At 38.7% G+C, this 17,109-nt stretch overlaps 1 protein-coding gene across 2 annotated transcripts in view; it reads right to left on the bottom strand.

Moving 5' to 3' along the window:
* Nucleotides 1–4,000: 4,000 nt before the first annotated feature.
* Nucleotides 4,001–17,109, bottom strand: part of MXI1 (MAX interactor 1, dimerization protein) — an 81,764-nt gene continuing 68,655 nt past the window's right edge. For both annotated transcript variants that reach the window (XM_059398542.1, XM_059398543.1), the window contains exons 4-6: nucleotides 10,390–10,504; nucleotides 9,614–9,785; nucleotides 4,001–6,570 (exon numbers count right to left, since the gene is read on the bottom strand). In XM_059398542.1, coding sequence (XP_059254525.1) covers nucleotides 6,407–6,570; nucleotides 9,614–9,785; nucleotides 10,390–10,504 — 451 coding nt within the window. In that variant the 3' untranslated portion in view covers nucleotides 4,001–6,406. The remainder of the gene's footprint in view (nucleotides 6,571–9,613; nucleotides 9,786–10,389; nucleotides 10,505–17,109) is intronic.

Below are 17,109 nucleotides of genomic sequence, written 5' to 3'. Positions count from 1 at the left end.
CTTGTTTTTCCTTAACAATGACAATTCACATCATAATGGATAACAACGTCCATTGCTTATAATTTGAAGCCCATAATTATAAATGTATTACTGAAATGCTGTCAAATTACCAAAGTGATTAAATTCAGTACGTGCTAATAGATGTTTAAATTTTTGTATTAGGCAATTTTACGGCATGTCTCTGATGGGAAAGGAGTACAGGTTAAAATAAAGTTACCCTAATACTTGCTTAAAATTAAAAGAGGGATTCCTGGATCTGGGTCTATTCCAGGCCGCCAAAGTAGATCTGTTTTTGACAAACACCAGAGGTGATTCTGATGTGCATCCCCTGGCCTAGAACCATGTTTTAGGTTAAGTACAAAAACAGTTTGACTTTTGAAATGAAGGAAAAATTACTAACGGGCAATTTCCTTAGCCCAATTATTAAAATTAGGCATTAGAGCAAAATGAAATGCACCTATTTATCACTCATTATTTTAGTATGCTTTGTCCCAGTATATGTGCATGTGGGTATGTTTCCATTACAATGCAGTTTTAATGCTGAGTGTATCTGCCTTTAAAATAGTAGGAGAAGAGGCACCTGGGTGGCTCAGTGGGTTAAGTGTTCAACTTTTGATTTTGGCTCAGGTCATGATCTCAGGGTTGTGAGATCGAGCCCTGTGTGGGGCTTCACACTCAGCTGAGTCTACTTGAGATTCTCTTTCCCTCCTTCTGGCCCTCCCCTCTTCCTCCCACTGCTGTGCATGTGCTAACTCTCTCAAATAAATGTTTAAAAAAAAAAAAAAGAAAACCATCTTGTGACAAATGAAAATCATAGTTTTATAAGTTGTGTCTGTAGGTTGTAATTATAAAAGGTAAAAAATGTCACTTGTGCAGATTCAGCCAAAAAATATTTTTGGAGCTTTGGTTTGGCTTTTTGCCTCAACTTGGACATTAACTGAAGACGAAAGAAGAAAAAAAAAAAAAATCTTAAAACCAGTAAGGTTTTGTATTTGTTAAAATCTTTACAGTTCAATAAATATCTGCTGGATTGTATTATTTATATTATACTATGAAACGATCAGTATAAATGGTAATTTACCTATTCAACAGTAAATGTCAACATTCTTTATATCTAGGGTTTTTGAGTTGCAAGTTAAACTGAATTTTTCCTACAATGGGGAGGAAGAACATAGTAGATAATAGAAGAGGTAATACCATAATTTAAACAAAACACAAGTAATTGAATCCTCTTTTAAATACCTTAAAAGGTGCAGAGACTAAAATTGGCATTTTAAGAATTTGTCCTGGCCCAGCCAACAGAAAGTAAAAAAACATGTAAGACGAAGCTGTTAGAGTTCTGTGAGGTTCTTCGATTGCCTTTTCTGCCTTCCAGCTTATGTATATATATATAAAGGTGGTTCTTTTGTGGCCTTGACTGGGGTAAAGCAGATCTGAGCATACTATGGGGTTTGTGGTAGTTGACTGCTGAACTAGCTAAAATTACCAATTTTAGTTCCCAGGAAATAAAAACTGACAATTTACTTACACCTGGCACTTCACCAATCGCTTTTATGAAATGAGCACAGACTTAAGTTACTGAAATTATTAAAGTTGTAATTTGTTTTCCCAGTTACTATCTTAAGATCACAGCTAAAGAAGCCATAGTTCCATGCATTAAGAGAAAGGTTGCTTTTTGTTTGAAGAGCTACTTTCTCAACTTGAGGCCCAAAGTCATGTTTATTATTTTGCTGGCTTGTGATTTGCCTTTCTTGGTGAAAACTAATGTGCTTTTGTCTTTTCCCCTTTCAAGCCCTGTACTCACTTTAGCGAGATGCAGTGCATTTCTGACTAGAGAAAGCATTCAGGCTTGGAGGACACTTGATTTATCCTGGGAAAACCAGAGTTGAAGCCTGAGACCTGCAGCTAGGCTAGTCTTCAATAGATGGTAATTGTCCAATTGTTCATTGCTCAGAAGTATGCAGGAAGGAGTAAGTATCCCTTTGGTTCTTTTGCCAGGTTTTTCCCTCCAAAAGCTCTGTCAGGTTTAGTTGACGTACCTTTCAGAGTGTGATAAAGCTGCTAGTTTAGAACCAACTGGCTTCTTAAATTTGTATTTTTAATATGCATTTTAGAGACACCTTATGGCTTTTATGTTTCTATAATGCTGTTGTTTGGTGCCCTGATGTGAAAATCCGAGATAAATATCCCAGTTATTGCCCTACCAATAAAGACTTCAAGCATTCCTCTATAACAAAGAGTAAGAGTTTGAGGAAAAGGAAAAAAATTCAAAGTTATAGGAAGTTAGCTGGCAGTACTTTAAAAGTACTGTACATATACAACAAAATGGCAGCACCTCAAGGTCTCCTGAATGAAGTCCGAAACTCCAGCCCGAGGCGAGTGATGCCAGTGAATGCCATGAGAACAACAAAACAAAAGCTTCGTCATTGGCTTCCATTTACTATCATGGTAGTTAGCAGAGTCTTTAAAAGAGCTTCATCTAAGCCATTTCCCTTAATAATTTATGATGGTAATGGAAGGTAAAACAACCAAGAAGTGAGGTTGTCAGCCAGTACCTGTATCTTGAACTACACTTATTTGGAAGAATCAGATGTATTCCACAAGAAAACCAGTTTCCTCTTAGATCTAGTACATGGGCCAAGATTTTTTCTTGGCAAGGCCAGCATTAAATATTAACTAAGGCATTATGCAGTGGTTATTACTAGTGTTTAACAGACTGAAGCTCGGGTTAGTCTTTTTTTTTTTTTTAGACAGATCCAGGTAATCACTAAAACCGCTGATACATCAATCTTACAAAGTCTTTATTTAAAAAATTCTATAGGACATCAAAAGTGACTTCTTACAAAGTATAACCTGTCATGGAATTCTGTGAAAGTGAACCATTTTATTTATTAAAATTGTCTTTTTCTGCAAGACCCAGAGTCAGAATAACTAAAATTCAAGATTAAGGATGAAGAAATTCGAAGGTTGCATTCATCGAGAAAGGAGAAGTACAAACCTTATTTTCTTTTGGTGCTACAAACTCCTAGGTTGAATATGTGTGGGGATTTACATATATAAGTTTTAATCCCGACAACCTTTCAAAATAGAGGTAGTATTTGTAACAACTTTTCAGGAGGAAACAGGCGCCATGAAGAAATTAACTTGCCCAGAGTCCACAGCAAATATTAGAACCAGTATTTAAATGTGACCCAAAAAAACCTGTTCTTCCCAGATTATGCTGCTATTTGTAGGGAGTATGGAATTTTTGAGATGTAAGGATAATAAAAGAAAGGGGGGAAAGGCAGCTCCTGCTTCTTCAAGTGGAAGAAAAAAAAACTTACCAAAGAACCTTCTCCAAGAAGTTAAACGATTTTCTTGCGAGAAATGACCCAGGAAGCAATGTGGCCTTAGGTTAGGAAATTTTGCCTCAATAATCCTGCCTTTAAAATCCCTTCACATAATGCTAAAAGCTACCATCGTGGGGACTAGAAAAGTCGTTTCTACTAGAGTTCTCATACCTATTCTAACCAGAAACTACAGTCTGACTTCATCAGAATCTTCTTTGGTAATAAATATGCGCTGAAATAAGACTTACCTCTATCTATTAATATATTACTCAGGCATTTTACATAAAGGGTACCTTAACTCAGGTTAGTAGGTAGGGACTAAACAGGAACTTCCAGACTTATTTTCAATTTAGATGGACAGTTGTAGCCAAAGGGATACCCTAAAAAGTCATTAGGAACAGATAATAACAAATGGCTTTGTGTCCTACCTGAAGCAGTTAAGATTATCGGGTACGTTAAACCATCTGCAGTTAGGTTACGTGGAGTTACCAGTCAAGAAGGCACCTGTTTAAATTACAGAACAGGAATGGCAATGATTCAAATTGCCATTAATTCGGACTACTGAAGTCGTATCAACTTGAACATGTAGGGGATAGTTGCTTCTTAAGGTGTGGATGCTCATTCTGATTTTTTCCTTCCTAGAGAAGGGTGGGACAAAAAGCACTCGGGTGTTCTTCATTCACAATTTTTATTTCTTGCAATTAACTTTTATATCTTCAAAGTCGATTTGTCTTTTAAAAAATTAATACTTCTTACTCATCATACAATCCACTCCCCTCCCACAAGGTAAACAAACCCAGGGAAAGAGTAATTTAGAGGGCAGTTGAAATAGTTACTATAGATTTGTGACAAAGGCTTTCCAGACCACCAACCTGTACATATACAACAAAATGGCAGCACCTCAAGGTCTCCTGAATGAAGTCCGAAACTCCAGCCCGAGGCGAGTGATGCCAGTGAATGCCATGAGAACAACAAAACGGAAGCTTCGTCATTGGCTTCCATTTACTATCATGGTAGTTAGCAGAGTCTTTAAACTGTCTCCCTTGGGAAAGTCAAAAGTAAGCAAATACATAGAGCAACATTTTGACCCAGCCAGGAGTAATTATAAGTGAAACCAAAAATAATTGACTTGGGCCAGAGAAATGAATTTATCATGTTTTTCATTAAGTCCCCAGCACCTGAAGTAGCAAGTTCTAATAATGGGCTTCTAAAGGCATGCAGTTTTTCACACATCTACTTCAAAGGATTTCTTCCACTCAAACAGAGCACAATCAAGGATAAAATGTTTTCGGAGGCACAGGAAGAGCACAAACAAGTATATGCCGAGGCCTTGTGTGTGACCAAGATGGTACACTTCATACACAGAAGCAGTGAAAGCTGTCAAAGTGCTACTTACAAAGGATAGTCTAACATTACTAAACACACAACTCAACTGCACTGCTACATATGGTGGTCTTTATTTTCTTTTTCCTTGCCCAGCCCTACCTAAACAAAATAAAACTACAGGACTGAAATTAACAACCCATTAAAATCAGCAATAAGTTACGAAAATCATAAAGCTTTTTTTGTTTTTTAAGTAATTAAGGGTAGTTAAATTATTCAAAGTATACAAAGTCCAAAGAGCCAGGGGTAAGGGGGTCCAAGAAGGCTTCCTGGGGTAAAGGAGAAGGCGGGGTGGGGGGGGGTGAACACCTTGGATTTGGAAAGACAAAGGTAACACATGACATCAAAGTGCAGGCTAGAAAAGAAATTTCACTTAAAACGTTTCTGAAAATATTGGGAAGAGCAACAACAGCACCTGCACAGTGGGACTGTGAGGAAGGAGAGAGACGCCGGTAGGAAAACGAAAGCAAATCTTTACAATAAAACGAGACAAGTGCCCAACTCAACTATGTTAAGTATTATAGCGTGTCTACTATAGATATCAGATGGTTAAAAGCTGGTAAAAGGTAATGATTCTAAAAGAAAATAAAAACAGCATTGACCTTTTCTCTACCTAGCCCAGACCTCATTCATTTTGTGCACTATAAAGAGTGAGGTGTGAGGTGTTTTATCATTATCAAATGCTGCATCAAAATAGATGATTTTTTTTTTCCCATGTGTTTTTCCACTATAAAAGACATCTATGTTCTTTATGGACAAGCTTTAAAAAGATGTCATTTTGGTTTTCAACACATACAAACAGTTATCAAAATCTGAAATAAAAATGCTGCCGTGGCTCAGACCTTGGCCTGCTAATCTGCGTGCACCGATTCTTCTGGCCCACACAGACACAGAGGCATGGAGAGCTTTTTCCTTCTGGCCCCTCAATCCGAATTCATAGGCCCTGTGTGGTAGGGGCTGTCATACTGCCCCCATGCTGCCCAAGGGCCTAAGGGCGGCTGACTGTCCAGCTGGCGGTGGGGTGCCCTACTGAAAACAATGCAGGATAAGGTTAGCTTGCTTAGCATGGAATCCAACAGAAAGCTGAGCTGCGTGATGATCCCTTTCAAAAGGCTTCATGGGAGTCTCTCCTTTTGCAGAGCATGAAATGAGCTTGCTTTTTTTTTTTTTTTTTTTTTTCCAAGAATTGATCATCCACAGGCTTCATGATAAGCTGTCCCAGGCTGAGTTTTAATAGCTCTTTAGCTATCCAAGTTAATGCCTGATTATCTTGTCTTCTCATTACTATAGGTTTGATTTTGTTTTTAGGACCATAAAACTCAGGAAGGGTTCATAACCCCATCCTTAAATGTGTCTACTCATTGTATATGAGCAAACTACAGAAGAAAAAGAGGACAGAATCTCCAATGTCCTCTTTCAAATAAACTAAATCAAGAAAATTTCACCAAGTTTTCTGCTGCCATTAGAAACAGATTTTCAAATATGAATATTATGAGTATTTGTTCTGCTGGGGAGGCTCTGCCCCACTTTTTGCTAAGTATTTGCTTAAATAGAGGTCTTTTGACCCTTTTGTTCAAGTATAGTTTTGTTTAGTTTTAAAGAGGAGACTGCATCATGAACCCAATTTAAGAGATTGTTTGGATTGAGTTGGCCCAGTGAATATTTTGCCCTGCACTGTTATGTCATGCTGGGTTCTAGGAAGTGAACGAAAGTTTGACACTGGCACTGGAGTAACCCTCGTCACTCCCAATACTCTGCAGGCTGCTGTGGTCATCAATGTCACTGATGCTGGTGGTACTGATATTGTCCACTTCTCCATGGGAGAACTCTGTGCTTTCAACATCCACTTCAATCTCCTCTGCCAAAGAGAGAAAAAGAAGAACATTAGTAATCTGGACTTTCAAAAACTGAGAAAAGGGAATAAGAAAAAGTGATTATGTTTTTGTAGTGTAAAATAATTATGCAAGCTTATTATCCATGATCTCTGGAGAACAGAAGTAACTAAAGGTGAAGAGACGCAGGGATACATTTTGTAAAGGGGAATGTCTGGTAACCAGTGGTGGTCTCAATCAGCAAGTTTACTAAAGCCTTTGACGCCAGTCCATCTGGACCTCCCACCAAAAGAACTCAGCCTATTTGGGAATTAGTGCTTAATATTAAAAAATCCCAACCCCAAGTGCTTTAACTACATCTGTTTTGCATTAAACTAGAAACTAATTCTCAGTGTTGTTTATTAATCAGAGTTGCCTTAAAGAGGGAAAAAAGTATTAGTTTAGTATAGGTGAACTAGAAAATTTATCCATTTATTCTTGCCTTTGGCAGTCTCATTCTACAGACAGTTCTACAGACTTCTAGGATTCATCACAAACACCTCTGACTACCCAGTAACCAAACTAAGCCAGTTATTACAGAGTGAATGCTGAGGGATTTATATTCAATTCGATTTAATTTCCTTGAATGAAATACAGCTTGAAATGAGGGTATGAACCTGAAAAGTCTCTGGATTATAGTGAGATCTAAGCAAAGATAACAGCAAAAGCATTTCAGTGATGGTATTTAACTTTACTTCAAAATCAAACATGATTTTTTAATCCCTAAATACATATGACTGGCTAAATACTCCCTAAATATGACTCCCTAAATACATGACTGGCTATCAACAGTGTGTTAACTACTACATATGTAATCACCAATACTACATAAAATATAGTATACATTTTAAAAAACAAAAGGCAGTTGAAAAACTGTTCTCTCCCAGAACAGCCAGAATGAACTCAAGATTCTTCGATTCTTTTAAGCTCAAAGTCTGATGTTTCGTATCTGGCACTGATTCTAAGGGTTCACACTGATCACAACTGCTTTAGGAAAAGTGAATTCTTGCTGAGCCCAAGAAGACAGAGTAAGTTATTTCAAAGAGTATTATTTTCAAAAGGGCTTGTTGCTTCAAAAAGTTTTAGAAATCTGTTTCTAAAATGCAGGCATCTGTCCAAACAAGCTGTCCAAACAATCCTATGAATTCATAACTATTTGTTTTACATCCATAATGCTTCACAGGCTATTTGGTCTTTCCCGGTATCACAGAATACTCATCCAACCTACAATTAGAAAATAGAATCAAAACACCCTATCCAACAGAGCTCGCTGTACTCAATCATCACAAAGTAAAATGAGAGACTGGTCTAGCCAAATGGACTGGAGATCTCACTAAAAGTCCCATGTAATACTGGGAAAGAGAGCTTCTAGATGAGAACAGGAAAAGAGGTTCTAGCACATGGGGACTACTAAAAAAAAAATGAGAACTATAATGATGAAGACACCCTCTTTCTCAAATTTGGAGGTGGGGTGGGTACAAGGAGGAGTTAACAGCAGGAAGGGCAGCTCAAACCTGCAGACCTAACAAAGTCAGGCAGCTACTAACCAGCAGAAGAAAGACTAGGATCAAGGTCTGCCCCTTAATTTGGGGTCATTCTTGCTACAATTGTCAGACAGATGCAGCATGTCCCCAAGGTTCCTGCTGCTGCCTCTGATAAACTTTTGTTCTCTGAAATTGAGTGCCACATAAAAACAAACTTACACAGCAAAACAACAAAAACAACAAACCCAAGGACTCCTAGGGTTGTGTTAAAAGGGATCAAAAATCAATTTGAAATGCTTCTACGGAATATAAGAAACTGGATGATGGGTACATGAGAATTCAATATTCTATCCTACTTTTGTGTATGTTTGAAAACTTCCATATACAAAGTCAAAAGAAATTCTTTTGTCCTTACAAACAATTCTTTGTTTTAGAATCCTCAAGATCTCATGAGCTCTATTTTCCCTAATATAAAGCTTCAAATCATGACAGTTCATCTCTGGGATCTTCTATTGTGTTGTGAGGACTGATGTGGTAGGAGCTTTAGATGAACGGATCAGTAAAATTCAAACAAAATTTCTGGTTTGTTCTTATCTTTCATTCTGCCAAAGACAAACAGTCTGGGACAGATGGAAAGAGAAATGAAGGGTGTGACCTTTAAAATACAAACATAAAAATTAACATGACCAGTTATGAAACATAACATCATGTATCTTCCTAATACAACAAATTGAGAAGAGCACATCACTTCTGTGATATTTCTTCCCCGCAAATGTAAAACCTCCACTTAATAATGAGAAAACCTCAGACACTTGAAAGACACTATATAAAATAACTGGCCAGTATTCTTCAAAAGTGTCATGGTCATAGAGACTGAGGAACTACCGAATGCAATGTTGGATCCTGCATTGGATCCTAGATCAGACAAAGGACATTAGTGGGAAAACTGGTGAAATATGAGTAATGTCTATTGATTAATAATATTACATGAATGTTAATTTTCTGGTTGCAGGAACTATTATGTCTACAAAAGATGTTAATAGTAGGGAATCCTGGGTGAAGAATATATGAGAACTCTACCATTTTCTATATAAGACACAACTTTTATGTAAGTTGAAAATTGTTTCAAAGTAGAGAGGCGCCTGGTGGCTCCGTTGGTTACGCGGTGCCTTCCGCTCAGGTCATGATCCCAGGGTCGTGGGATTGAGCCCCGCATTGGGCTCCCTACTCAGTGGGGAGTCTGCTTCTCCTCCTCACAGCTCATGTTCTCTGTCACTATTTTGTCTCTCTCAAATAAACAAATAAAATCTTTCAAAAAATTGTTTCAAAGTAGAACGTTAAAAATACGTACCTACATAATAAAGAATAAAAAAAGTTCTATAGTTCACTCCAGCATTGCTTGACCATGTTGTGACTGCACAAAATCCAGAATGGTGCAGTACTGGCTGCAGAGAAGAAAGCAAATACAGGGCTTTCCAACGTACCCTGCCTAAATCTAGATACGGGGATGCTTAGTATTTCATTAGGGAAGAAGCAAACAGCCTACCTCGCTCTGAATCAGAACGATCTGAAGAAACAGTCGATCCAATGCTGTCCATTCGTATTCGTTCCATCTCCTGAGGACCCTGCAGCTGTTCCAATCGCCGCTTTAAAAACCTCTGTTCTCGTTCCAAGTTCTCTAGCTGGTGCTGGCTCTTCCTTTCAGCTTCTTCAAGTTTCTAAAATGATAAAATGATACTCGTGTACAGTCCAGTACAAACAATAAAATTCATTCTTACCTAACATCTTAAAAGTTTTCTTCTTTGGCAGAGAAGATCTGAATATACAGGTATATACATGTGTGTATCTAAAAACATATATAAATACGTATTTTTAAACATCAAAAGTAATTTTCTTCATTTTTCTTTTCTTTCTGTGTGTAATGAATGCTACATGACTGTAACGGTATGGAATTCGCAAAGTCTGTGAAGTTATCTCCATAACAGAGAAACTTGCTCTGCGCTCTAGTTCAATGGAAAAATACTGGAGGACACAGCCAAACAACGTCATCTCCACCAGAGGGCACAATTGCCTGCCTTCTGCAGATCAGCAGAGTAATTGTCATTTTCCTAGTATTCCCAGCTCCTCAGATGGCCATGCTGTCAAAACAATTTAGTTTAATCAGGTTATGTTGCTCCCATCAGATTAGCTGAAAAGTTTTCAGGAAGATTCCTCTTGAGGTCAGTTATTAAGTGAGCTAGCTGATGTTTATGAACAGGAATCATTGCTTATAATGAAACAAGGGCTGAGACAATCACGTACAAATATGAAAGAAATTCTCACCTTGATATGTGCTTTGGCTTTGTTAAGCAAACCAAGTGTTGTGTGCCTGGTACAGTCTGGTCCTAGTGGAATCAGAACTTTTAAGCGTTCTAAACACAGGCGCAGATGAGCTCGTCTACAAAAGACAACAAAAGTCAAATCAGCACAGCCTAAATATTGCACTAGAAACCTCCTAAAGCCTATTTTAAGACAAATAATAATTCACAGATTACTTAGTCTATATCCATTTTACACCCCTAATTCTTCAGTTGCAAAGTACGTGCAAGTACAGGCACGCTTACTGGTTTTCGGGCTCTACCATGACGTTTGTACTCCGCAGACACAGTCACTTCAGATTACTCTCCCCAGGGGTAATCTCTGTCAGAGATGCTTTATTTTTAAGCCACCCCATAAACTGTCTCCAAGTGTACTAATGTGGAAGTAGGAAGGCATACCAGGGTAATTAACTGTATTGATTTTGAATGCCTAGAATGACAGGCTACAGTAGAAGTTTTCAGCTGGAATAACCCCAGGGAGTAGAAAATGCTCAGGAATTTCCATTTCTTCTCTCCCATCTCTTACACACACCCACACACACCTCTCCCTACAACTGTAGCCATCCTGCAGTGTTACCTGTTGTTATGTTAGGTTGAACCACAGAAAAATTCTGATATACAAGTCTCACTCATAAAAATGCCAGCTTCTTATGATTCTACACATTAGAAACAGCAAAATGGTATGACCGGCTAGGACAGGGTTAGGCAAAATAGATGGCTCTGTGGTCAACTTCAGCCACTGAAACAACAGCCCAGGAAACAGTCCCCTGCTTCCTAACATCTCAGTGCACCAGTTCCTTAGTTTTAAATTTTTATTTCTCTCCCTCACCTCTCTCTTTCGTTATCCCACCTCCAATTTTCTACACATTTGGAAAAAGGTAGGTAACAAAAAAAATTTTTTTTTAAGATTTTTATTTGTTTATCTGAGAGAGAACACGAGCAGGGGGAGGGACACAAGGAGAGGCAGAAGCAGGCTTCCTGCTGAGCAGGAAGTCCATTGCGGGGCTTGATCCCAGAACCCTGGGATCAGGACCTGAGCTAAAAGCAGGCGCTTAACCAACTGAGCCACCCCGGTGCCCTGACAAAACTCCTTACAAAAATTATTCCATTCTTAGGGCGCCTGGGTGGCTCGGTGGGTTGGAGCCTCTGCCTTCGGCTCAGGTCATGATCCTGGGTTCCTGGGATCGAGGCCCGCGTTGGGCTCTCTGCTCGGTGGGGATCCTGCTTCCCCCTCTCTCTCTGCCTGCCTCTGCCTACTTGTGATCTCTCTCTGTCAAATTAATAAATAAAATCTTAAAAAAAAAATTATTCCATTCTTTAATACACCCAACCTATGGACAACTTAGGGAAATTTTCTACTGAAAATGCTAGCACAGAGTCTTATGGTTTTACCCTCTCTGTATCCTAAAGGTACTACGATCACCATGATGAGCATTCTGGGTACTGAACTGTATACTAACACAATGTGAATCCACATCTCTGGTTCTTTGCTTCGTAGGCATAACATAATTTAGCAATTAATAAATAGTATATCTGAAAAGAAAATCCACAAATGTGTTCACAGTTTATCCTTATTCCTTAAAGAGTTGTAACTGACAATTTAGCAACTGTCTCATTTGTACCAGGAACAAAACACATCATCCTCTCAATGAGGGCCAAAATGATTTTATGAGTTCACCTACCAAACTCTGCTTGCTTGGTCTTACTACACAAGAAATAATAAGTGCAATTCTGAAATGCTAGCAATCTGAAAGAGGGGCAGGAGAGGACAGTAAGCAACCAATTATGTCACTGACAAGCAAGAATAATGAAGAGTCCGGAGGTCAGAGTTTGGTAATGAACTGTCAAGATTCTTCCAGCACCCACTACCCCAGCTTTGGTCAAGGGTCCGTTAGTATATCCATTCCAAACCTCTTTACTGAGTTCAGTAGTTCAAATCTAATAGTTGGCTCTAGGCTGAAATCTGACATAACTGATGTAGATAAAGGAATTTTAAATTTTTCCCTAAATTAAAGGTATATCAATGGATTCCCCTTAATGAGACTTAACAATTTTAAAGTCATTGTGCTGCCCTGCTGTGCTACCCCAAATCACAGAACCTTTAGTAAAATTCTCATTTTTAACTGGAAAACCTCTTGAGTGAAGACTCACGTGATCACTTAGTGCTTCTGCTGGGCAGACTAAAACAGTAGCAAAACAACGAAACAAAAAAATCCATAGTAAAAAGTGACTTTAAACTCTTCATTAGAATTATTCTAGCATATATGCCTAATAACTGCACTCCTACGATACGACTGGAGGACGGAGACAAAGACTGGTGGTTGTCTTGCTAAGAACTAGAGGCTCCCAAGGGGGCCCTGAATTCAGGCATCTAAAAAAGTTAATAAAGCAACTAACTAGTAAAGTTAACAAGTATGTTGGCACAAGAATAACTTGTCAATTTTGTTTACTTAACCCCTGAAGTTCAGTGTATATATAGGAAATATCTTCTACATTTAGTTTAAGGGACTTCACAATGACCCCTTACTAGAGTTTTACATCAAGGAAAAAATGGGTGCTTCAGTTTTCTGAAGTCATATTAAAATCTAGGTAGAGGGATGCCTGGGTGGCTCAGTTGGTTAAGCAGCTGCCTTCGGCTCGGGTCATGATCCCAGCGTCCTGGGATCGAGTCCCACATCAGGATCCTTGTTCTGCAGGGAGCCTGCTTCTCCCTCTGCCTCTGCCTGCCATTCTGTCTGCCTGTGCTCGCTCTCTCCCTCTCTCTCTCTGATAAATAAATAAAATCTTTAAAATCTAGGTAGAAATCAACTAACATCATAAAATGTCTATGTTTTTTTCTCTTTTTTCTTATCATCGAGATATGTATTTACTACATGACTTTGTATATTCAGCAATATTCCACACACTTGCTTGAGTGGTGGAAGTAAAAAAAGAAATGTGAACTTTAGGAGTTTATAATCTAGACTACAGAATGAAATATATTGTTTGTTTCATCTGGTTCATAATGAAATGAGTCACACGGAATTCAAGGGCAACAGAATCTGAATAAAAGAGGAGATTGTAACTGGAGAAAGCACACTTAGTAGTTGAAACTTGACTTTGGACTTGAAGGATACTGGATTTGTCTACAGAAAAGCAAGCCTTTTCCAGGCAATTAAAAGAGTACGGGACTCAGTTCATGAAGTGAAATCAAGTTACTTTTTTCTTTCAGGGGAAAACAACGAAGCTGGAATTCGGTAAGGAAGTAACAGCCAAGTTCAGGAGTCTGGTGGTCTGCAACAGCGCTGACAAATCAGAATCTGCCCGAGCCAAGGGAGTCAACATGCAGGAAGGCTAGATGAACAGCAAGGCAGACTACCCTCTAAAATATTTTTTATTAGCTCCTATTGAACATTTCTTCTGTCAAGTAATTATAAATGTGCTCCAAGTTATAGCTTAAGAAAACATGCCCTGAGTTATCATGTCTCACAAAGACCAGTGATGCCATTTTCCATGTTTTATAAACATAATCTTTTAAAATAGGTAAGAGTATGAAGAATGGATGGTAAATGATGTCCTTTGCTCTCCTGTGGGGAAAGGTCCCTGTGAGAGCCAAATGTCATTCCCTCCAGTTTTTATACTGGTAGGAGAATCAGGCATTTGGAGAAGAGAGTAACAAAAGGTAAATGGCAGTTGAAGGACAGAAACTGACCAAGTGGGAGCCACACTTTTCAAAACTGCCATCCAAATATACTGCACACAGTTTTCCACATGTGCTTATTATGCCGGTTTTAGATGAATTCACCCTTGCAAGAGCAATGTAATACCCTGTGACTATAAACTGGGAAGTCGAACCAGAAAATTCATTCACCTTGACGTGTAACTTTTTTCACCGCAGCAGATTACTGAAACACACTGTACAGCAGAATTCTGCCCTTACAATGGTGCTGTGCTGCTCTCCACCCTTTCCCCCATGGTCTCCCTGCTGGTGACCAGATTGCAAGCTTAACCACCAACGACCTAGAAAGGCATATCTTTTGATGCCATCTGGTCCTTTCTTTTCTTGCCTTCATTCTCACGTGACCAGTGGCTCAGGAGCCTCTCATATGGGGTTGCCAAATCATGGACCGTAAGACACTGGAGGAAGAAAAGAGGACAAGAGGAAAACAAAACAAAACAAAACAAAAAAACCCAACAACCTTGGTTTGATTTGAAAATCCTTACACACTCAGAAAAAATTTGCGAGTGGCATAAAATGATATTTTTCAAATCTCCAAGAAGTTGAAGAGCTGACACAGAAAAGAAGGGTTCACGAATGGTATAGCCTTGCACCTTTAGTCGAAGCAGGTTAAGAAGTCTGGGGGTCAGGGGGGTGCCTGGGGGGCTTGGTTGAGCAAGAAATCAAGGTGAATCTTGATCTCGGCTCAGGTCATAATCTCAGGGTTGTGAGATAGAGCCGCATGTTAGACTCTGCACTCAGTGAGGAGTCTCCTGGAGATTCCCCCTCTCCCTTTAACCCCCCACCTCCGGCTTACATCCACGCACGTTCTCTAAAATAAATAAATCTTTAAAATAAAATTTTAAAAAAGGAAGGTTGGGCAAAGTTAAGGCTGATGTTCTGAATGTTCCGATGAACACCAAACTAACAACCAATAGAAAAACCTGACATTGTAAAATTTATGGAACTAGCCTTGGTGGAAAACAAGAAAAGAATTTAGCCCCCTGGTTAGCATTTATTTAACTTTTCACAGCACAGGGAGGGCTCAATAAAAACTCTACAGTGTAAATCTTTCCTAATTGAGCATGATGATTAGACACTGCGCAGGGGTGCCCTGTGAGAAAACTGGAATCTCCTTGCTGAGAGGGAGGGGGCAAGAGAATGGAGATAGCAAAGCACTTTTATTTTCAAAGACACTTTGAGGTCTGTTTTAAAATAGATTTAAAAGTGGGTTTTACCCAGGGGATGAGGCAATTTCCAGTGACTAACCTTGCTGGAGAGAAGGTCCTATCGAACTAACCCACACCTTCAGAAAGGGCAAGCCCCTTGTGGGAAAAGGAACAATTAGAGTCTGTTTGGCTTTTATTTTGGTAGATTGGGATCATTTTTCCCTGAAGGAACCAACGCTGCTTTTGATTTCAAACCTTGTAAACTCGACTGCCAAACTGAAATATCACAGAACATGGGGGGAAATGATTTTGCTATAAAACGGCCCCTCCTAGAAGCTGTGATATTTTAAGGCACAGGTATATCAACCACAAGCAGCACACAGTGTTGAGGGAGGAGAGAGGAAAGAATCCCCTTTCAGAAAAAAATTGCAAGTACCATAGGATGATGTTTTTCAAGTCGTCTCTTAAAACTCTAATCCCTCTGCCCAACAACAATATGAAATTTAACGCCTGCCCAGCCTCACAAACCATGCACTGGCTGGTGTCCTTTGAGGCCCGGTCCCTTCACTGCAACTTGCTTGTCTCTCACTCCACCACTAAGGATTATCAAAACTTTGCCAAGGAACTAAAGCAAAATGGAAAACAAGTCAAGTGATAGGGACAGCACTTGTACTTTCCTCTCTGCCGAATGTTACGCAATGACTAAGAGTCCTCCCTTGAGCCACATTCTTCAAAGCTGCAGTGGCTTGTGGCCAGGTTTCCCAACTCCCTACACACCACTTCTGCACATGACAGCAATTAGCTGCTTATCCTACACATTCTTATTTCAGTGTTTCTCTAATATTTAATGGGTTGAGAATCTTCTGAAAATCTCTAAAGATACACGAAACATTTATACGCCTACTTCTTCTTAAGAAAAATGACATTAAAAATGAATCCAGATATCAGGTGCACACATGCTACTCATGGACCTTATTTATGAAAACAAATATGATCATTTTTTGCTGTCAAGCTGTTTATGTTTGTGAAATAAGAAAACTCAGACAAGTTATTCCCGTGAAATAGCACGTGCTAAATATACATTTCACTTACAACTTACATGCTAACTGCTTCACAAAAAATAAACGAGCTATTAACTGTCAGGTTGTAACTTGGTAAATGATGGTCAACGGCATGTCCTTAGCATCAGAGCGGACTGTTCTGTCATGGGGCTTCATGACAACAAAACAAGAACTCAGAACAGCTAGGACTCTCTTCTCACTTTAAAAAAAAAAAAAGCTGCTTTCACTAATATTTTTTGTAATTCAATTGGTATCTTATAAAATAGCCAGATAGGAATATTGGCAGGTATTATAATGAAACTTCAAATTATATAAATTATACATACTATATAATATTATGATAATATAAATTATTCTATAGTCACATTGTCCACCTTATCACTGAAGGGCTCATCTATATACAATTACATGAAATCAGTTAAAGTTGGGATACACTTTACTCACTCTTGGAAGAAAATCACAGTCTCCCAATAAAATCTTAGCCAGAGAATATTTACAGCCAGAAGGTTAAATATACTGTAGTATGACTTCCAGAAATCATACTTTTCCTCAAAAATTTGGAAGAAAATACTATTTTATATGAAAATAAGCAGAAATAAGGCAAAGTATACTTTCAAGGCAAAAAAAGACTTTAAAAAAATCGTGCACAATTTTATGTCACATCCCAAGACCTCCCAGAATCTGTTCAAACTACTAGAGCAAATGACCTCAGATCACTAAAGAGCTTTAGAATTCAGAACATCATTTCTGAATCATAA

This window comes from Mustela nigripes, chromosome 4 (genome assembly GCF_022355385.1).
Source record: "Mustela nigripes isolate SB6536 chromosome 4, MUSNIG.SB6536, whole genome shotgun sequence".
NCBI classification, from domain to species: domain Eukaryota; kingdom Metazoa; phylum Chordata; class Mammalia; order Carnivora; family Mustelidae; genus Mustela; species Mustela nigripes.
The sequence above is the reverse complement of the archived record's forward strand: the minus strand, read 5'-3'. Positions and strand labels throughout refer to the sequence as shown.